General features: G+C 41.6%; 1 protein-coding gene across 1 annotated transcript; it reads right to left on the reverse strand.

Annotated features, from left to right (window-relative positions):
* Positions 1-228: 228 nt before the first annotated feature.
* Positions 229-7,128, reverse strand: LOC121608312 (G1/S-specific cyclin-D1-like). Its single transcript, XM_041939553.1, has 5 exons — positions 6,529-7,128; positions 3,838-4,053; positions 3,381-3,540; positions 2,524-2,672; positions 229-2,420 (listed from the first exon to the last, which is right to left on the reverse strand). The coding sequence occupies exons 1-5, from the start codon at positions 6,730-6,732 to the stop codon at positions 2,259-2,261; spliced, it is 891 nt and encodes a 296-aa protein (XP_041795487.1). The 5' UTR covers positions 6,733-7,128; the 3' UTR covers positions 229-2,258.
* Positions 7,129-18,194: the final 11,066 nt, after the last annotated feature.

The following is an 18,194-nucleotide window of genomic DNA, read 5'->3' on the forward strand; positions in this document are numbered from 1 at the left end:
CTCTCTGTCCTGCTGTTCATATTAACATATGAAACAAGCCCCATGACATACTGTTGAGATGAGGTTTTCTTACACTTGGAACAACCTAGAAGTTTGGGTATCACTCAGCTTTCTATGTGCCTGCACCTGAAAGATGAGGGTTACTGGTTATATGTTATGTTAGATAATATAGACCCAGAAATGACATAAACATCACCAACAGGCTTTTAGAGTCTTATCAGTTTTCCTTTAATTCATCTTTATGCTCTGTCCTAAGACAGTCAAAAACAGCACCAACATAGGGCTTAACCTGATACAAGCTTATGTTTAGAGGGCAACACCATTAAAAAAAAATACAATCAAACCAAAAAATAAAAATAGTTAAACAAACCACTGTGTAGGTAAAACAGCTTAGTTATGGCTTCTCAACTGAAGACCACTCAGGACCTTTGCCTGGTAATGTTGTGTTCTGTATAGAGCATCTGAATCCACAAAAAAAAAACACTCTTTCAAAGTGTTTCCTGTTTTTTAGAGTAACTTTTAGCTGTAAAGTTCCCATACAGGTCAAGTGAGAAGAAATAATAAATATCAGAAGCAAAATAAAGGAGTACAGTTGATATCTTTTCTTCCTTGAGGACAAAGACTTGTGCTGCATGTGTGGTTGAAAAACATTGTTCATAGAGCGACAGAAGCTTCTGATGGCATCTCTCCTCTGTGGAGATGTGGGACATATAGCCAGAAACAACACCACCCACATTAAGATAAATCTACATCTTTTGACTTTCGCTTAAGGTGGAGAGAGATCCTCTATCAGAGACTCCACTAACTGTCAGCCACATAAAAGCCCCTGTAATGTTTCAGACGCTGTGGTTTTTTGTTTCTAATGCACACAGGAGAGGTGATCCTTGCTCTTTACCAGAGAGCGCTGCTGCAGCATGCCTGTTATCTCCACTGACGATCCAAAATGGAGAACGTTTAACTGACTTCCCTCTAGTGGTACAAACTGTGAACTACACTGCATCGCAGTAGTTCCAGTTCCACAGTTTGTACCACCTTCCACTTTTCCATTAGACCTGATGACAGTTGCCAGGTGCTATTGTAGATTTTATTAGTCGAATACCTCAAAAACATTGTGTTTTAATGAGTCCCACTTCAGGAACCTCAACCTCAGAGAGAATTACAGATGATGTTATGTGGACACCGCTGTTTTTTTGCCAGTTGTCATGTCTTGAATGTCATCATATCTTGAAGCAAAACTCAGCTCATCCTGTAAACCATATCAAGGAAACTTTCCCCACTGGTCTTTATCATTTCACTGTCAGAGGACAACCGTCTGGTAATAAATCTCTTACTTTACATGGGCCAGTGCCCATATTTATCAAACTGCTGAGCGTGAAAGATTAATGTAAAAATCTTTCATATTTACTCCTAAATTTCAAACATCCGAATACCAGATATTTTGACTTAAAAATGCTCTTAAATGTAAGAAAGGTCTCTTGGGAGTCTGTTGAGAGATGCAGACACACACGCACACCTTCTAAGACACATTTTAAAATGTAAAATGCCATATAGGTAATATGTATAATATGTAATGTGAAGCAAAACGTCTACGTCAGAATAGGCTACTTTTAAGCATCATTGCTTTCTGGTAAACTTATATCCAAATGCACATTTGACAGGATGTTGCATCACTTTTTGTTTCCATTTGATCACATGGGACAGTGAGGGGCTTGCTGGGTCGCTTCATAAATCTGTCTTATTGCTCCCTCTTAGCAAAGACCTGTTTTACCCTTTGGAGCATTCTTAGTGTGATTTTTCAATGTTTGATAATTACACACCCAGCAACGTCACACACCAATCACTTTCTGGCTCTCAGGCTAGACGGTTTCAATCTGGGAGGAGGTGCAGGTTCAGAGGATACTGGGCCTTGAAACACCTCAGCGGGTGCGTCCAACTGTTAACCACAGGTAACAAGCTGCCCTTAACACACATTACTCTTTCAACCATTTCTTCAGTGTTAGCTGAATCCCAATTTTAAGGTTGTCAGTGTCCTGGACGTGATAGTGTCCAGTCAGCAGCTCCCTCTGGTACCTGCCACAGTTCATACTGGACTTTATGGAAACAGTTGTGATACACTGTTGAGTCCAGGCACATACTACATCATGTAAAACAAAGCCATGTGTGTTTCTCTGTTCATGTGTGTCAAATATGGCCGTCCACTTTATCAGTTCAACCTGCTTCTCTGCTCTCGTCCAGCAGCATGACTGGCAAGCACTTGATCAGATGTTTATGTCCCGGACATCTGTGGGCGTAGTCGAGAGGTCCTGCCCCTCGCCGATGCTCTTAGTTTCCATGGTAACTGAGTGTTGCTGCTGCTGTGCCTGTCTGAGACTGGTTTCCAGCAGCGACTCGATTTGTTCCTGACACGCCCGGAGACAGTCCTGAGGAGTGAGAGTTCAGGTTAGCTTGAAAATCAGAGGTTGCATCAACGCTGTGAGTGTGGCTGTAATGTGTGCTGATTGAGTCATGGACAGATGTACCCACCGGGTCGCTCCTGATGGTCTGTGCCAGCTGCTCCGTCAGTTTCTGAGACATCGCAGTGTTGCCCACCATTCTCATCTGTAAACCCTGCATTGCTGCCACCATGCTGCCTGCTGCTATCATGGACGGAGGGCTCGCTATGAATTTAACATCTGAGAAGCGTCATAATGAAACTTAGTGTTAGTATGGCACCTTTATTAAACAGCTGTTGAATAATAAAAGAACCAACTAATAACAAAAACACTCAGAATTCACACGTTATAGTCAAAGGTGTTGCACACCCTGTGTTCAAACAGTGCAGGGGGCTGTGCTGGTGGCGGTGTGTTGTTTAATGTATGGAGGATTGGATCGGATCTTCGTGTATATTTGATAAGATGTTCTTTCAGCTACAGACAGTGTGAGACACAGGAGCCTGTGTAGGACCTGAAGTTATCTTTTTACAAACTATGTTTTTTAGTTGATTTTTCCATGCGCTTTTGTTGGTTTGGAGTTGTGTCAGATAAGGCGTTTATTGCCTCCTCTGCAATATTTTCCCCTTTGAGGTGAGCCACTCTGTACTGTTTAACTCCCAGAACACAAGACCTACTCTGCCCCTGATTAGTGGCAGCTACGGCTGACCTGTCATCAGATCGACTGACTGGTCAGTACACGTTCCACCATTATTTCACTGAGTCGTTTTTTTTATGATGCAGAAACTACATATCTGTCAGAGAGAATACTGCACAGCTAAAGATGACGTTACCAAGTGGCTTAGTGGAAGTGGCACTGTCTTTGTAAACAGAGCTAATGGGGAAACCGCCCAAGACAAATGTCCCCCTTATACAAACACAGTCATGTATGTAATATAGACCTATGCATACCTGTGGCACACAGCGCCACAAAGGTCTGGGCGTGCTTCCTGAGTATGGGCCTGTGCTCTCTCCTGACATGCAGCTGAGACAGGAAGTGGTCAATGAAGTCAAGAGGGGTTACCGAAGCCAGGTCCCACTTCAGCTTGTTCAAAACCAGCAGCTCCATTTGCTGTGAGTAGATGTGGACAGAGAGAGGGACAGAAGGACAGGTTCAAGTGTGATCCAAACAGACAGATGCATGGATTAACAAAGATGGTGATGGATGTTTTTTGTCCACTTTGCAGATTTCTGGCTTTAAGGTAGCACTGGAGGAAAGGTCAGAGGGTCATCAGGTCCCCCTCTGGGGACCTTGAATGTCTCTAGTGAACCTTTTGAAAATACCACACTGTTTTTTTACCGATGACATTAGATCATAGTGTCCCTACTCAGAGTGCTGTAATGTGCTGGTCACTACTAATTGACCTACCAGCAGCTGAGTAGTCGTGATAGAGTTGTCCGTGTAGATGCAGAGTTTCTCAGCAGTGAGCGGCATTGTCTCCTTCAGTTTGGATGCCAGGAACATACAGGCAGCCCCCAATAACTGCAGATGGTTCTTCTTGGTGGGTTCCACTGACAGGAAACGGTCCATGTAGTTCATAGCCAGAGGGAAAACCTCCTCCTCACACTTCTGCTCCTCACACACCTGCAAAGACAAACCGGACAACAATACTGTTAATAAATACGGCGTCCTGATCAACGTTGTTAGAAAATTCACTGTTACCACTATCACGGCAATCCTGGGCCTCATGTTACTTTACCCTGTAAAAGTGATGTCAGTGAGTGAGGTATACACATTTTAAATGTGGAGAAAAGAGGGCACTGGCATCTGTTTTGTCAGATACTCAGAGTTCAAGTATTATAATTGTGCATTCCCTTCACCTACATGCTTCACTGAGTATAGAATTCATTTTTACTGCACACACTGCACGCAAAAGAAGTCATAAAACAGTGTGAAGCCTGTATAACCTTCACAAAATCCTATTTTCAGGACTCAGTTTCCATCAATACACTGCAAAGAAAAGATGCCTCTGAGAAGAAATGATCTGTTTTCTAACAACTATTTGTGAAATGTGAGAATGCTTTGAGATGGCTTGGTTAGGATCGTGAATCCAAGACTGAGACATGGTGTGAGCAGTGCAGGCAGTGAGGTTTACTGGGAACAATTTGGCAGACTTTGGCAAGTATGCCAGATATGTCATGACAATATATATAACAAGAAACTAACATAAAAACTGTCACTAAATAACCAGAACAATTACACTGATTGACAAAACTTATTTGTCACATGACCATTTGATTAATTAAGTTTATTCACAACCAAAAGGAAACATCGCTTGTTGCAACTTTAACATGATATTTTTGTTGCTTTACTTTTATTAACTCAAATCTCTTTGCAAAAAACAAGTAAGGCAAAATAATTTCATTTAATTCTAGGCGGAAACCGATTTCTTTGACTCAATTAACCTATAGGTGATGTGAGATCAGTGGTGGAGGAAGTATTCTGATCGTTCAGATCACCTGAATCATTTACTTAAGTACAAGTACCAACCTGTAATAAAAAAAAGTCCTGCATTGAAAATGGTCAGTATAATCAGGAAAATGTACTTAATGTACTTTTGTTTGTAAAAAAACATTGGAAATAGTGAGAGAGTGAGAGTTCAATGATTAGTTGCTAATACATTTTCTGTCAATTGATCAATTGATTAATCAACAAATCATTTCAGCTGTTCTTGTATTAACTGTTGGGTTAATTCTTTTTTATATTTTCTATTTCAGAAACTTTTCAGGTGTTTTGTGTGTGAAAATCTTAATATGTAAAATAACTAGTCATTAAAGCAGTCAGATAGGCCCAGAAGGAGAGAGTAACAACAAAGAGTACCTGTACCTCAAATCTGTACTTACATACAGTGCTTGAGTAAAGGTACTTAGTTACTTTCCACCACTATGTGACATACATCTATTCTTCAGTAGTGGGGAGCAACATAAAAAAGCAGTGAGTCCAGAAGGCTTCAGAAACAGTGTTGCCCTCATGGATTAGTGGTGGGGGTCTGTCATTGCAGGAGAAAAACCAAGACTGAGCAGCATCGTGCAAACACACGACAAGCACAAGACTGCGTTTAAAAAAAAAACGAAAAACAGCCATGATCATGTACAGTGAGCGTCCCTGTAAGTGTATGACAGGCCCATAAAGCTGAAGAAATGTTAATTACAGGCCTACTGGAAGGACATGGAGCGTCACTAGTGGCGAAGCTGGAGAAGTTCCTCACGAGCCCCCAACACAAAGGCAGCGCGTGGTCTGCTTAGACTGGCAGCTCGCAACATTTTCCGACAATGTCTTAATCATATTTCTGCGTTATTTAACTCTATTCTAAGGCATGCATTCTCTGTGGACCTGAATTTATTTAAGTTAAGCGGGCATGGGAGCGTATGGAAAAAGTTTATTGTAAGTAAAGCCGGCGTCGCGTTTGTTCAAGTCATGACGACTTTTTAACTCCATAAATTGACTGAAAAAAATAAAAAATAAAAATAAATCACCATTTTACACTCGGCAGAAGCGACTTTGCCTTCTAAACACGCTACTCGTAGTTACAAAGCATACATTGTAGAGCAGTATTGTGCCAATGGTGAACTAATGTTATCTACTTGATAGCAACTCCAGCATGTTACTCCTTTGACTCCATCATTCCAAACTCCATTAACAAAAAAATGAAAATCCAAATGCGCTGCTTGTTTATGGACAAAACTGCATTACATGTAACTTATCTAGGCACTACCGAGTCTTATAGGCGAGAACTTCAATTCGGCATCCATTTCGTTCACCTTTGGAAAAATAAATACATACACCTTTTATTCCTCTCTGCCCCCTTCCACAAAATCAACAGTGGTGCTAATGAGCAGTCTGAATCTATTCCTTAAAATTTGAGATTTGATTGAAGTGACATATATTGTGGCATGTATGCCGAATTCACCAACGGCTCTGTTATTCCCAAAAAGACAACACATTATCGTACCAAGCAAATTACAATTAGCAAATAAGCAGAGGAGATTTAAAATACCACTTTTATGAACGTGATTCGCTTCGTACAACGCATACGGTCATGTATTGGCTTTAACTCACCTCCAAAATCCAGGTGGCCACTATCCTCCTCATGTACGGAGCTATTTCTCTCTGGACGCATTTGAAGTAGTTGGGAGAGGGTAGATACTTGTCTTCAGCCCGCAGCAGAGCGTGCAAGACCCGGTCAGTCAACAGGTTGGAGTCCCGGTAGGCCCTCCGGATGGCAGGCCTGTCTCCCTCACAGCACAACAACTGAGTTTCCATTTACCTTTCTCTGCCCCGAACCGACCACGCTGCGTCTGTTTCAGCTCTTTCCTTCAGCGGTGTCAAGCAAGCTTCGACTTGGCTAACAACTACCAACTGTTAGCCGCTCCACATTTTGTAGACAAAAGCGTCTCCCAACTTTCTTTTTACTTGTGGGTGAATATTACCACCTTTAATTACCGGTTGGAGCAGCTATGAAAAATGAAGGCCTAGGGAATGAAAAGATTCCTTGTTTGTCCTCGTTGTGTCAGGGGGTTAGTTTATTCCTTTTCCGCCGGGTTGTGAGTTACTTTCTTTTGTTGCACACGACAGAATTACAGGACAAACCGGAGTCGCAGCGGCCCCTCCAACGACAGAGGGGAGCAGGTCTACAATCAGCCCCCTGCTGCTGCGCTCTTTTATGGTAGAGAGCGTCAAGCAGCCAGCATGCAACGACAACGTCCGGCCACGAATTTCAAAATAAAACAGGATAACGTTTTCATCTTTTACCAATGGCCGGAGATCACATCAATACACTATATTTAAAGGTTAGGTTCACCAGAATTAGTCTACGACAATATGCTTTCCCTCTTTTACTGATATACTAATGTAGATGGTTTTGGTCTTTTGTGCTGAGATTTTGGAAGATTCACTGTTCAGATTTCTGACAGCACCACAAATACTGGAGTTAAAAATGTTGAATTTAAAATTGTACTTCTGTTTTACAAATTATTGAGAAAACATATTAAAAATCCAAGTTTGGGTTTTTCACAAGATTAATGATGGTGGTTTTCAGTAATAAAATGTATTTTGTTTTTTTGTTTCCAGTGACTTTAGTACTGTTAAGTATGCTAATTATTTCACAAATGTTGATGAATACGACACGACTATGATGTGAAGTAGTCAAGATTTTATCTGTATGGCAAAACTTACAATACTTCTTATAGTACATACTGTAAGCAAATTGCTCTTATTTCAAAGCAGAAAGTGATTTACTTCTGGTATTAGAGCTAGGCTTGGTTAACTTGGTTATGAATATGCACACACACACACACACACACAGAGAGAGAGAGAGAGAGAGAGAGAGAGAGAGAGAGAGAGAGAGAGAGAGAGAGAGAGAGAGAGAGAGAGAGAGAGAGAGAGAGAGACTTCAATTCCTTTTAAAGTCTTTATGACACACTCATTACACAGGTTAGAGGCGGAAAGCAGCCTTCTTTTTAATGGAAAATTTTAAGGAATGATCTTAATGTTTTGGCTGGAGCAAAAACCAGTAGTTCATACATCTATTACCTTGCAACATTGTTTTTTTCTTTTCACTCTCATTGAGTACTCTACATATCCGTACATAATAATATTCTACTGTGACATATACATGTTTATTTCTGTGCAACAGCATTCATGCTGTAGTCACTTTATCCACTATGTGCAATTCGTGTAAAGTCTGTGAAATTCTACAAGATTTTTGACAGTATATTTTATGATAATTTTTCTTAGAGTTCTTTGCAGGAACATAGATATTTTATTTTATTTTTTCTTATATAGTCCTTTGTATAACATGTACATATATATATAATCAGCTTTTATTTTGTGCTTTATGTTTTGTATTTCTCTATTTCTGTTTCTATTGTTTTCCATTTGCATTACCTGCTACCTGTCATTCCTCCGGCTGGGGATTAATAAAGTCTATCTTATCTTATCTTAACTTATCTTAGTTTTTAAGAGAATCTTTGATTGAGACTTTGAGGTATGAGGAATAAGGTGTGAGGTTATTTTATAAAAACAGTGATACCACTAAAAAGACACCAAAACTGACAGCAGCTCACACACAAAGTTTTTAAAGATGCTGTAGTTGCTTTAAATTGTGTTGCTTAAGGACTTTAACCTCTTAACACAGTGTAATTTCCCTCTTTCTACGTACGATCGTGCCAAGACATTTAGTTCTTAAAAAAAGTTGAATTATCTAAATGTTGATGTTGATGACAGGGGCAGTAAGAGTCTGGGTCATGTTTTCTAAATGGAAAAGCACAGTTGTGCATCGTCTGCAGAACAGTGTGTTGTCTGCTAGTGTTGCTAGTGGCGATGGAGCTTGTATAAAGAAAAATAATAATAACAATAGACAAGTATGAAGTACATCTAAATATTACAATATATATAAAACAATGGAGTTACACAAGTGATGCACAACATTAGCCTATATCTGGTACAGCACATGTATTGTCCACCGTCCCTGCTAAATAAACAATAAATTAAATGAACTTTAATCAAATCAAGCACATTTTTTGCAGCCACTTTCCCAGCGTTATTGATTTTTAGTAAGAAGACTTCAGACGTACTCAGGTAGTTTTCTTCAGAGATAAACAGAGTGCTGTGCTGTGACTGCTAACGACTACCACCCAACTTTCTCATACAGTAAACAATGATGCGTCCTAAAACGATAGAGTGATGAACCAGAATGATAGGCTGCATCTGTAAAAGATTAAAAGCCCATAAAAGTGCTAAAAGCTTAAGGGCCTCAATAAAAGGGATTGATTAGCCTAGCCAAGCTAGCAGCAGTCCAATCAACTGTAACCAGCTGAAACCAGCTGACAGCCATCTTAAAATGAACTTCAGGTCCAGACTGACTAAAATCTTTTACCTTGTTAAAACAATGAGGTAAGATCATCGAAATCTAAAAGTGAGGTGTGAAGTTGTGGCTTAAAAACTGGATGGAAACGCCAATTTATGACAGAGCTTCTGGCAGACAAACGAAATGCAGATGTATGCACACTCAAGTGGTGCTTGGTATTAGACTGCAGCCATCGACCCAATGCATGCTGGGAGATTCTCCAGCGACCCATGGGCCTAACATGGGTTGAAAAGGATGGATTCACAGACCTTTGCTGAGAACTGATGCACTTGTCGTCATGGCTGTGCAGTGTGCAGTGCAATCCTCAAGAAGAACTGTAACATCACACCTAAATGTCTCACTCCTCGTCTCACGCAGACACCTACAGCCTGTAGACCACAAACAAATTGATCTCAAGGTGGAGGTGGTCTTTGGGGAGAGACGGAGACGGAGAACCGTGTCGCCATGTCTCTCTCTGTCTGTGTGTGTGACCTTTAACCTCAGTTTCTCGGGGTGGCCGGGTCCAGGGTCATACTCTGGACACTGCATACAATAGCAGTCTATAGATTCCATTGATTCACTGTGATTGATCCTTCTTACAATAGAGACTGATCCATGGTGATCAGCTTCGCTAGCCTTCTGTTATGTTATCCATTAATGTTTCTGGATGGACTTTGGCCCGCAGAGTACAAACCAGGACTCAGTGAAGACATTATAATGGTACCAAATAGTGTTCTCCAGGAGAAGCTTATTTCACTTTCTCCCACTTGCATACTGCGACTGCACACTTACTGATGTGATTTGATAGTATCAAAATTGCACAATTTATAACTTAGCTTATCTGTGCCTCTGACCCAATTAACGGGAAATTCCTTTTATCACAAGTCCAAATAAACATGCACAGAGCAGGTGGAGACCGAAATCTACAGCGCTAAAGAGTGTGTGAACCCAGTGATCATGCTGAAGATGAATGTGGTGGCAGCTATAGAGAGCACAAAGAGGTCTCCATGCTGAGGAATCTAACCTCAGCATCTTTCACTGGAGATAAATGAGCAGAAGTGGACCTGACAGAATGGCTTCACAGAGACGGAGAGGGAGAGTAATGGCTGAGTAACGGTCACTTTGCCAGTGGTGCTGGGTTTTTTTGAACTGCAGCTGTAAGCTGACATATTTTTGTTTTTGTAGATAACCATTGTCCTCAAATGTACATGATATGCATGCAAACAGTGACAAATTCGAAAAGTCCATGTACATAATGGGACACTAAAAATTGGGCTTTAAAGGTAGCCAGCGACCAATCAACATGAGCGCTGTAAAGGACATAATGTTTCATGGCAGGTTTGCCTCATGTTTCTTTGGCGGGGTCAGGAAGGAGCCTCCACGGCAGAGGCAGACCGCTGGCCAGCAGCTCTCTCATGTTTAACACAGGACAGTCATTGGTTGTATATCATCATACGGATTACATCAAGGCAAAGCAAGACCTGATGGAAAATCCAAACATGATACAAATGGAGACCCTTTGCACAACAGCCACCACCTGATGCAGTGAGTGTCAATCACATGACTGATCAGCTTTTTCCACTACAAAACCCAAAGAGGAAGGAGAAGCTGTTTCTGCTGTCATTGTCTTCCAGGATATTCCCATAATGCTCTTCATCTTCATGATCTTCGTCTCCAGACGTCATGAAACATGCACAAAAACAAAAGAATAATTCCATCTTCTTCAACGGAAACAAATTCCTGCAGATCTCTCTCCATTTTTCTCTCAGGTGGCTCAGGTAAGGCGACTCGTGTTGTTTCTAGTTCTTCTTGTACCCTGTTTATTGTAGCCGGGCATAACATAACAACAAAACTGCGCTTCGCATAGCCAAGTTTGACAAAGAGCATTGTGGGAATATCTGGGAAGACAGTGACAGCAGAAACAGCTTCTTCTATCTCGTCTCCGGGCTTTTTAGTGGATTAAGCTGATCAGTCATGCAAGCTATGTTCACTGCACCAGAGCTTATTTGGCAAAGGTGTTTCCATCTCCCATTCGCCGCATTAGCCCTTTTTCAAAAAAGGCCACCTCAAGCGAGCGTAAGAACTTTTTTTTTTTTTTTTTTTTCAAATTTCACTTAAAATTTGCTTGATAATAGATGGAAACATGGCTAATGACCATAACTCTGTTACATCAAAACCCCATTTCTCGCTTCACACAATTGTGCGGTGATAACCACGACCCCGGTTACGAAAAAGTTCAAACGTTTTCAGTTTTAACAAATTACTTTTAATTATTCAATTAAATCACTTAATGTGCTGATGTATCGGGCAGTCTTTTTGACCATTTCAGCATGTGTGCCAAAGACAACATATGTTTACGCTCAATGGACAAAAGTTCTTTAGCGGCCGCAGTAATTATGACTGCTGTCCAAAAGGAGCAAAAGAGGAAGTCAACGATGTTATCACAAAGTCATGGTGGATGAATAGATCAGTAATACATCAGACTTAATGGCTCAATTCCCATTTCCTACCCCAAGCTAACACGGGTTTCTGATTATTATGACCACGATCTTTCTGTATCATTAACCACATGGTTATTATTGTGGCCGTGACCACGGTGGTCCCCCGACCTTGGCAAAAACAAGAAATTTTAAGCCAGACCGCGCTCTTTCCCAAACCCTAAGCAAGCTGTTTTTTGTCCTAAACAAACCTGAACTATAACGTTGTCACATGAAACAGATTTAGTTTTCAGCAGTGATTATTAACAGTTTCGGAGCGATGTCACCCTGCTGATCCAGGTGTCACATCACAAAATGCTTTACATGTTGAGCTTTAATTTGAATTTGTTGTGCGACTGGTAACTGCAACACACATACAGCAACACAACGATTCTTCAGAAACAGCCAAGCACATAAGTCCTGATTATATCAGAGCACTGAGCAGCGTTAACAGCATCTGTTAATGGAATTAGCCGCTAATGAAGAATGGAGGAGGAGTGCTGCACAGCAGGCAGCGTCCTGCACACCCTACAATATATGTGTGTGTGTGTGTGTGTTTGTCAAGGGAAGGAAGGACGCTCCCACTGGCTCTCAAGTGCGTCAGCGCCTTTTAAGTCCTTGAATGGCCTGGTATCACGGCTATCAAGTCTGGACACCAGGACAGAGAATGGACCAGGGCTTCTTCCCAAAGAATCTGCCCTTCATCCCTCACCACCAGCCCCCATCTCCTCGCCTTACTGGGGGGATGGTACTGTGCTCCTCTTCCACTGGGGGTTTAAAACTGAACAATTTACTTAGGGAACAATTGACCGCTCTGAGCTTTGAAAAAAAAAAGGGGGAGCTTTTTTCAAGTGTTTTATGAATTCCTATGAAATCAGAGGCAGAGCCATCACAGCTTTTCTGTTAGCAGGGAGATGTGTGTTGCAAAATCTTGCATTACCCACTAAATAACACTGTTTGCTACATCTACAAGCCCAATCCAACTTCACATGCTCCTCTCGAGTGAAGAAGCATTTTGGACGAGGGGTGAAACATTCTCAAGAATCTAAGGCAAGTCCAGGCGCCTTAGACCCAGTCACAGAGGCCATGTCATGTCGACAAGTGCAGAGTCTTGTTAGAATTTATGCTAAATTAATATCTACCACTATTACCTTTTTCATCTTTACTTATAAAAGAAATACAATGCATTCCAGGACCCACTGCAGTGACATTTTAATAATATGTCCTGCTGAAAGTTTATTCTGTTAGCAGTTAGCAAGTGGATGGCTAATAATTTACCCTTTTCACTTTGGCTGTATTTAACTGATTTATCTCGACAAAAAGAGGTGCTTATAATGTGTAATCGAACAGCTTTGATGCTGTAGCGGGAGATGTATTTATGTTTTGACAGAGGGAACCTTGAACTATCTCTGGACATGATGCACGTTGATGTAACTGATATCTCATCTTCTTATTTGACTTTGAAAAGTGCATTTTCCAAAGTGTTGGCCTGTTGTTTTTAGTGAGCGCGCTGTAACTTTCTTCCATTGAGAACTTGACCAGCCTCACCACCAAATTCATCATTGTCCTTTTCATCTCCATTGTTGCCAGACATAACTGAAAACCAAAGGACACCTGTTAGCACGCTCTCAGCTGCGGCGGCTGCTTTACCAAAGGAATGCTAACGCAGTCGCGGACAACAGATTCAGGATTTATTTTTACATATAGAAGGTGAGAAATGCCCTGCAGAAAACAACTATGTAAAATTTCTAATCTTTCAGGCATGCCTCTAACAGACCACTAAATCTTGACAAGTCTGCCACTGACCCTGAACCTAAATCAGTATCATCACTGTTTTAAATGCTGCGATGTGAATGTAGCCAAGAAGAAAGAGTTGAAAGAAGAGAAAGAGATGGTTTCCCCATAAAAGCTTTCTAAACCGAGGGTACAAACACAATAGACCATAATGAAAAGATGGATAGAGTAATTGTCCTGTTAAGTGATCCGAAAAGACAGGGTAGGGAGGGGGGCGAAGGGGACGGCGGTGTGCGTCTGTGAGTGTGTGTGTGTGTTTGTGTGTGACACAGCACGCTGAGAGGCCAAGGGTGCTAACAAGAGGAAAACCCCAAGACAATACACTACTCAATGGGTGCCCAACACTCTGTCTCTACCCCCCAAAAGACACACAGAAGTGGAGTCTGGTTAGAAGACCAGAGGAGTCCAGCAATCTGTCCCAGTGAAGCAGAGGCTTTCTGCTGATCTGCTGCACCCAGTGTGGACCACCCCAAATATACTGTGATTCAGTTTCATTGATTAGCCCATATGTTTATTCTAGGAAAGTAGCCACTTTATTAGCTACACCTGTAAAATCTAATGCAATCTAATCAAATTCTGCCTTTACAAAGATAATAATGTTCAGTTTTGATTGACGCTGTCAGACAAGGGTTGCCTCTATGTTTATGCAGTTTGTAGTTTTGCTGTGATGCAGAGTAGACTGCGTTATATAGCGAGGTGTTTTTCTCACCCTATGTACAAACATGAGGGGGAAAAAATATTAGAAACACATTTCAATATAAGCTGTTCTGAACAGTTCTACCACTAACTTTGACCTCAAATTTTAAACAAATAATAAACTTCATAATAAAATGAACATGTAGCTAATTTAACACACTTCCCATAAGGTTCGAACAAAAACTTTCCATTCTAAGCTTCTTACAGGTGGAACATGTGGCAGAGCTGGTCACTGGATTTCATTAGATTTTTTTTTATGTGCACCAGAAAAAGTGGCCAATGAGTGTGATGTCTTTTTATGAAACATGCAAGTTGTACAATATGTTGTTCAGCTACAACTATAGGCAAAAGTGTTTGTACCCTCCAGTCAGTCCCTACACCAGTTTGGGTTTTGTACTCTGTTGTTCACATGAAAAGTGAGCCAATGAGAAGTAGTTTTGTGAGCTTGTTGGATGCATCAGGAGACGTGTTGGGGAGAGGGTTTTCAACAAGCGTCTTATCTGAGGCAGACTGAAGCTCTTAGTTCAAACACAGTTCTTAAGAATCACATGCATTAGGCGACTGTTATTTGATTCATGCCTTTACCATCAGTGGACCACGAGCTGAACTGACCAGTTACGTGCGATCATAATCTTGCAAACGCACAGTGCTGCTATTACAACCAGACAATGCGTTCACATAGACAGACACAAAGAGGCAGGCGGCCTCAAGTCTATCGAGCATGTTTGTGCTTAGTGTGTATTTCCGACAAGTATAACCACAGTATGTCGGTCCGTGCCCTGTAGCATCAAACACTGAGGCTTACTCTGATACAATGACTCTGTCAGCAGGAATCGGTTAGAGTTAGAAAAAGATCAGGGTTCACGTTTTATTGAAACATCCATCCACACCAACCACCTCTGCTGGGCACTTCACATCTCTTGGAAGTAAAAATGTGTCATTTTTGGGATGGAATGACTAATGCTGTCTTTTTTCTTTAGGAGGACAGTCTCTGTAACTCAGCTCCAAATGGACAGTTTCTCACATTGCCACCATGCTGGTGAATGACAAAGGAGCTAGCAGTGATGTTTTTCAGTGCATTGTTTTTCTAATTCAGCTCCCAGTAGCTCAGTATTAAAGCGAACTGGCAGTCAGTTTCATGCATATTTCATTGCATTTTCCATCACAGTTCCATCTGCACCGCTTTATTTTCCTCCAGCTGAGGTTTTGAGGAATATAGTCTTAAAGACCTTTATTTTTTAACACTGCCGTGCACAACTTGTACGTAACAGCACATGTGACAAAGTGAGAAAGTAAAACACTTTCATTTGTTGAATTCATGGTGTGTGGTGGAGGCAGATGCACACGTTTATTACTCAGTGATATATTGGTGTCTGACAGTGAATGTGTCCTGGGAGGTGATTTCCTTTGATCATGCCAGACTATAAGTCCTGTTACCAACCATGGGTGTGTGTGTGTGTGTGTGTGTGTGTGTGTGTGTATCAAATGGCATTCCTGCTGCAAAAGAATGAATACACTGGCATCAATCAGTGCTTTCTGAAGAAGGAAAGATACTGTCACTGAATTCTCAGGGATGTCAAATGTTTCCAGTCCTGTTACCTTTTATTTCATTGAAATTGGCTGATGTGCCACAGCGACTAAATACTGAAAAACAAACAACATCAAATGTCACTTGATTTATTGGAGACAGACTTTTAAAGACAAAATATGGCAGTTAATTGATTATATTATGTGATATATAAATAATGTGGATGTGGCAGTTGTCACGCCAGAAAGTAAACTGATCGCGTTACCCCCAAATGTTTTCTCCCTTCAGGATTGAAAAGTCACTTAAAGTCCAGTCCAGAATACAGGATCCATAGAAAATCAGCACACACCTTAATATAGTTCGTTTTTTTGTCTTAGAGCCTGAAGCCAGAAAAAAAAAGTCCATAGACTGTTTACAACACCTATCAGACAGATGGTGGCGTCCCCACAGAGCTCAAATACCTGGGACTCCCAACCACCCAGCTAGAACTTGAATGACCCGCTTGAATGAGAAGTGAAACGATTTCAAGCATCTAAACGTCCAGTTGCCTCTGAGGAGGAGGATGTGTTCATTCTTCCTTGCGGAATTGTTCAAGTTCAGTCAAGTTTCATTCTTTTCACAGATTTTCTCGGTCAGGGCTTTGACTTGACCGCTCAAGGACACTCACCTTCCTGTCCTTTGACCACTGCTTTGTTTTCTGGTCCATGTGTGGGGTTGTTGCCATGCAGGAAGGTGAACTGCTTGACCATCTTCAGATGTCTTGCAGAGGGCAACAGGTTTTCATCAAGAAGGCTTTGGGTGGAATTGGCAGCATCCACATAGATACGGTGTATTTTGGCTGGTGCGCTGGTTTTTGCCAAGAACGGCACTTAGAGTTCAGTCCAAAAAGTTCAAAGTTGGTCTCATCTGACCATAAAACCCAGACCAACCAATCTTGGACTGGTGAGTCCTTTGTGTTGTGTGATGGAGTGGCTCATCACTGACTGAAGGCACACACACACACAGAGAGTTAATAAACCTCGCCATTGGCCCTCTTTCCTTACCTGTACTGCGACTGAGGGTGCACACTCGGTATATTTGCGTTTTTGCTGCAAATCATTTGTATTGGTTAAAGGAAACTGTTTATGACAATCCTTGTTGACAATATATGTGGGTTTAACAAGCTGCAATGCTACATCTGGCAGGAAAATTAGCTGCATGACTTTTTTTATGTAATTACGAAATCTAGTGGGAGGGGCTACCAGTTTTAAAGGGGCTGCCTTGGGCCCTGCAGTCAGTGTTGACTTGGTAACAGATAAGGTGACATGCGTTGAACTTCCAGGCTGTGCGTTGTATTGTATTGTATTTTGGAGAGATATTTGAGCTATTGAGGAACACTTTTTTGTAAATGTTGTAGTCTTGTATCGTGGGACGGCACTGACTGGAGTGCTGCTGATATTCAGTCAAAGGCAGACGCAGTGTGTTGATGCGATGCTTCAGGCAGTCTAATGTGTAGATCATCTGTTGCCGAATGATTTTAGCAAATATCAAACCTGGAGTCTTTTTTTCAGTGTCTGTTGTATTTGTCCCCTAGTTTGATGTGTTTGATGAAGTGTGTGAAGGAGCCTTTCCCTTCCCAGTTCAGCCCAGCAGCGAATGGTACGTGGGACAGGAGGGGGGTGCCCTCTGACCCTTTGTCTCTCTCTGTCCAATCGTTGACAGCCATGAATCTAGGAGCTGAGAGAGATAGATGGCTGGAAACCCCCTTCTACCAGCCCTCCACTGCACTCTCTTTGCTCTTTTCCTTCCTCTTTCTGCTTTATCCCCTCTCTGCCCTCCCCCCATGACCCATTACTTCCATTTTCTCTCTCACCTCTGTCTCCTCTGCCTTAACCTCCTAACAACCCCCTTTCCTCATTGTCCCTCTCTCTGCTTCTCTTTTCCCAGTTACAGCATGTGGTAGAGGTCGACTGCACCGGGTTTATTCAGGGACTTTGGTTCCTCTATAAATATTCTGAATCAGTGCTTTAAACAATCATGGGACATAAAGACTGAACCCACGAACATCCACATGGATGACATTCTTTTCTTGTTAGCAGCTGTTTAAGGCAGACAGACCACCAGGATTTTGATTTAACTCCTTTAAAATCAAGGGTGCACCGAGAACAAAACAGAGGTGACTCATTAGTGTTTTGGTGACTTATAGTGGATAACTAGATCGAACATGTAAAAAGGCTGCGCTGGAGTTGCTGTAAGTTGTATTTTTCCACCGCTGACAGAGCTTATGGTTCCTCTCTTTGCTTTAAACTTGGACGTACTGTGTCCAACTGTGCTCTGGATGCCCAGCGACTGATCAATCAGTATCACTACATCATATCAAACTCAGAGGGTCAGTTTTGCTCTG

The sequence above is a fragment of the Chelmon rostratus genome, chromosome 6 (genome assembly GCF_017976325.1).
Source record: "Chelmon rostratus isolate fCheRos1 chromosome 6, fCheRos1.pri, whole genome shotgun sequence".
NCBI lineage: Eukaryota > Metazoa > Chordata > Actinopteri > Chaetodontiformes > Chaetodontidae > Chelmon > Chelmon rostratus.

What these genes read in the sequence shown, in the direction of transcription:
- LOC121608312 (XM_041939553.1), bottom strand. Translation starts at nt 6,732, where the DNA reads ATGGAAACTCAGTTGTTGTGCTGTGAGGGAGACAGGCCTGCCATCCGG. An exon ending in TCACGACTACTCAGCTGCTG is followed by an intron (nt 3,541 to 3,837) that starts GTAGGTCAATTA and finishes ATCTACTCACAG; the next exon opens with CAAATGGAGCTGCTGGTTTT. An exon ending in AGACCATCAGGAGCGACCCG is followed by an intron (nt 2,421 to 2,523) that starts GTGGGTACATCT and finishes CTCACTCCTCAG; the next exon opens with GACTGTCTCCGGGCGTGTCA.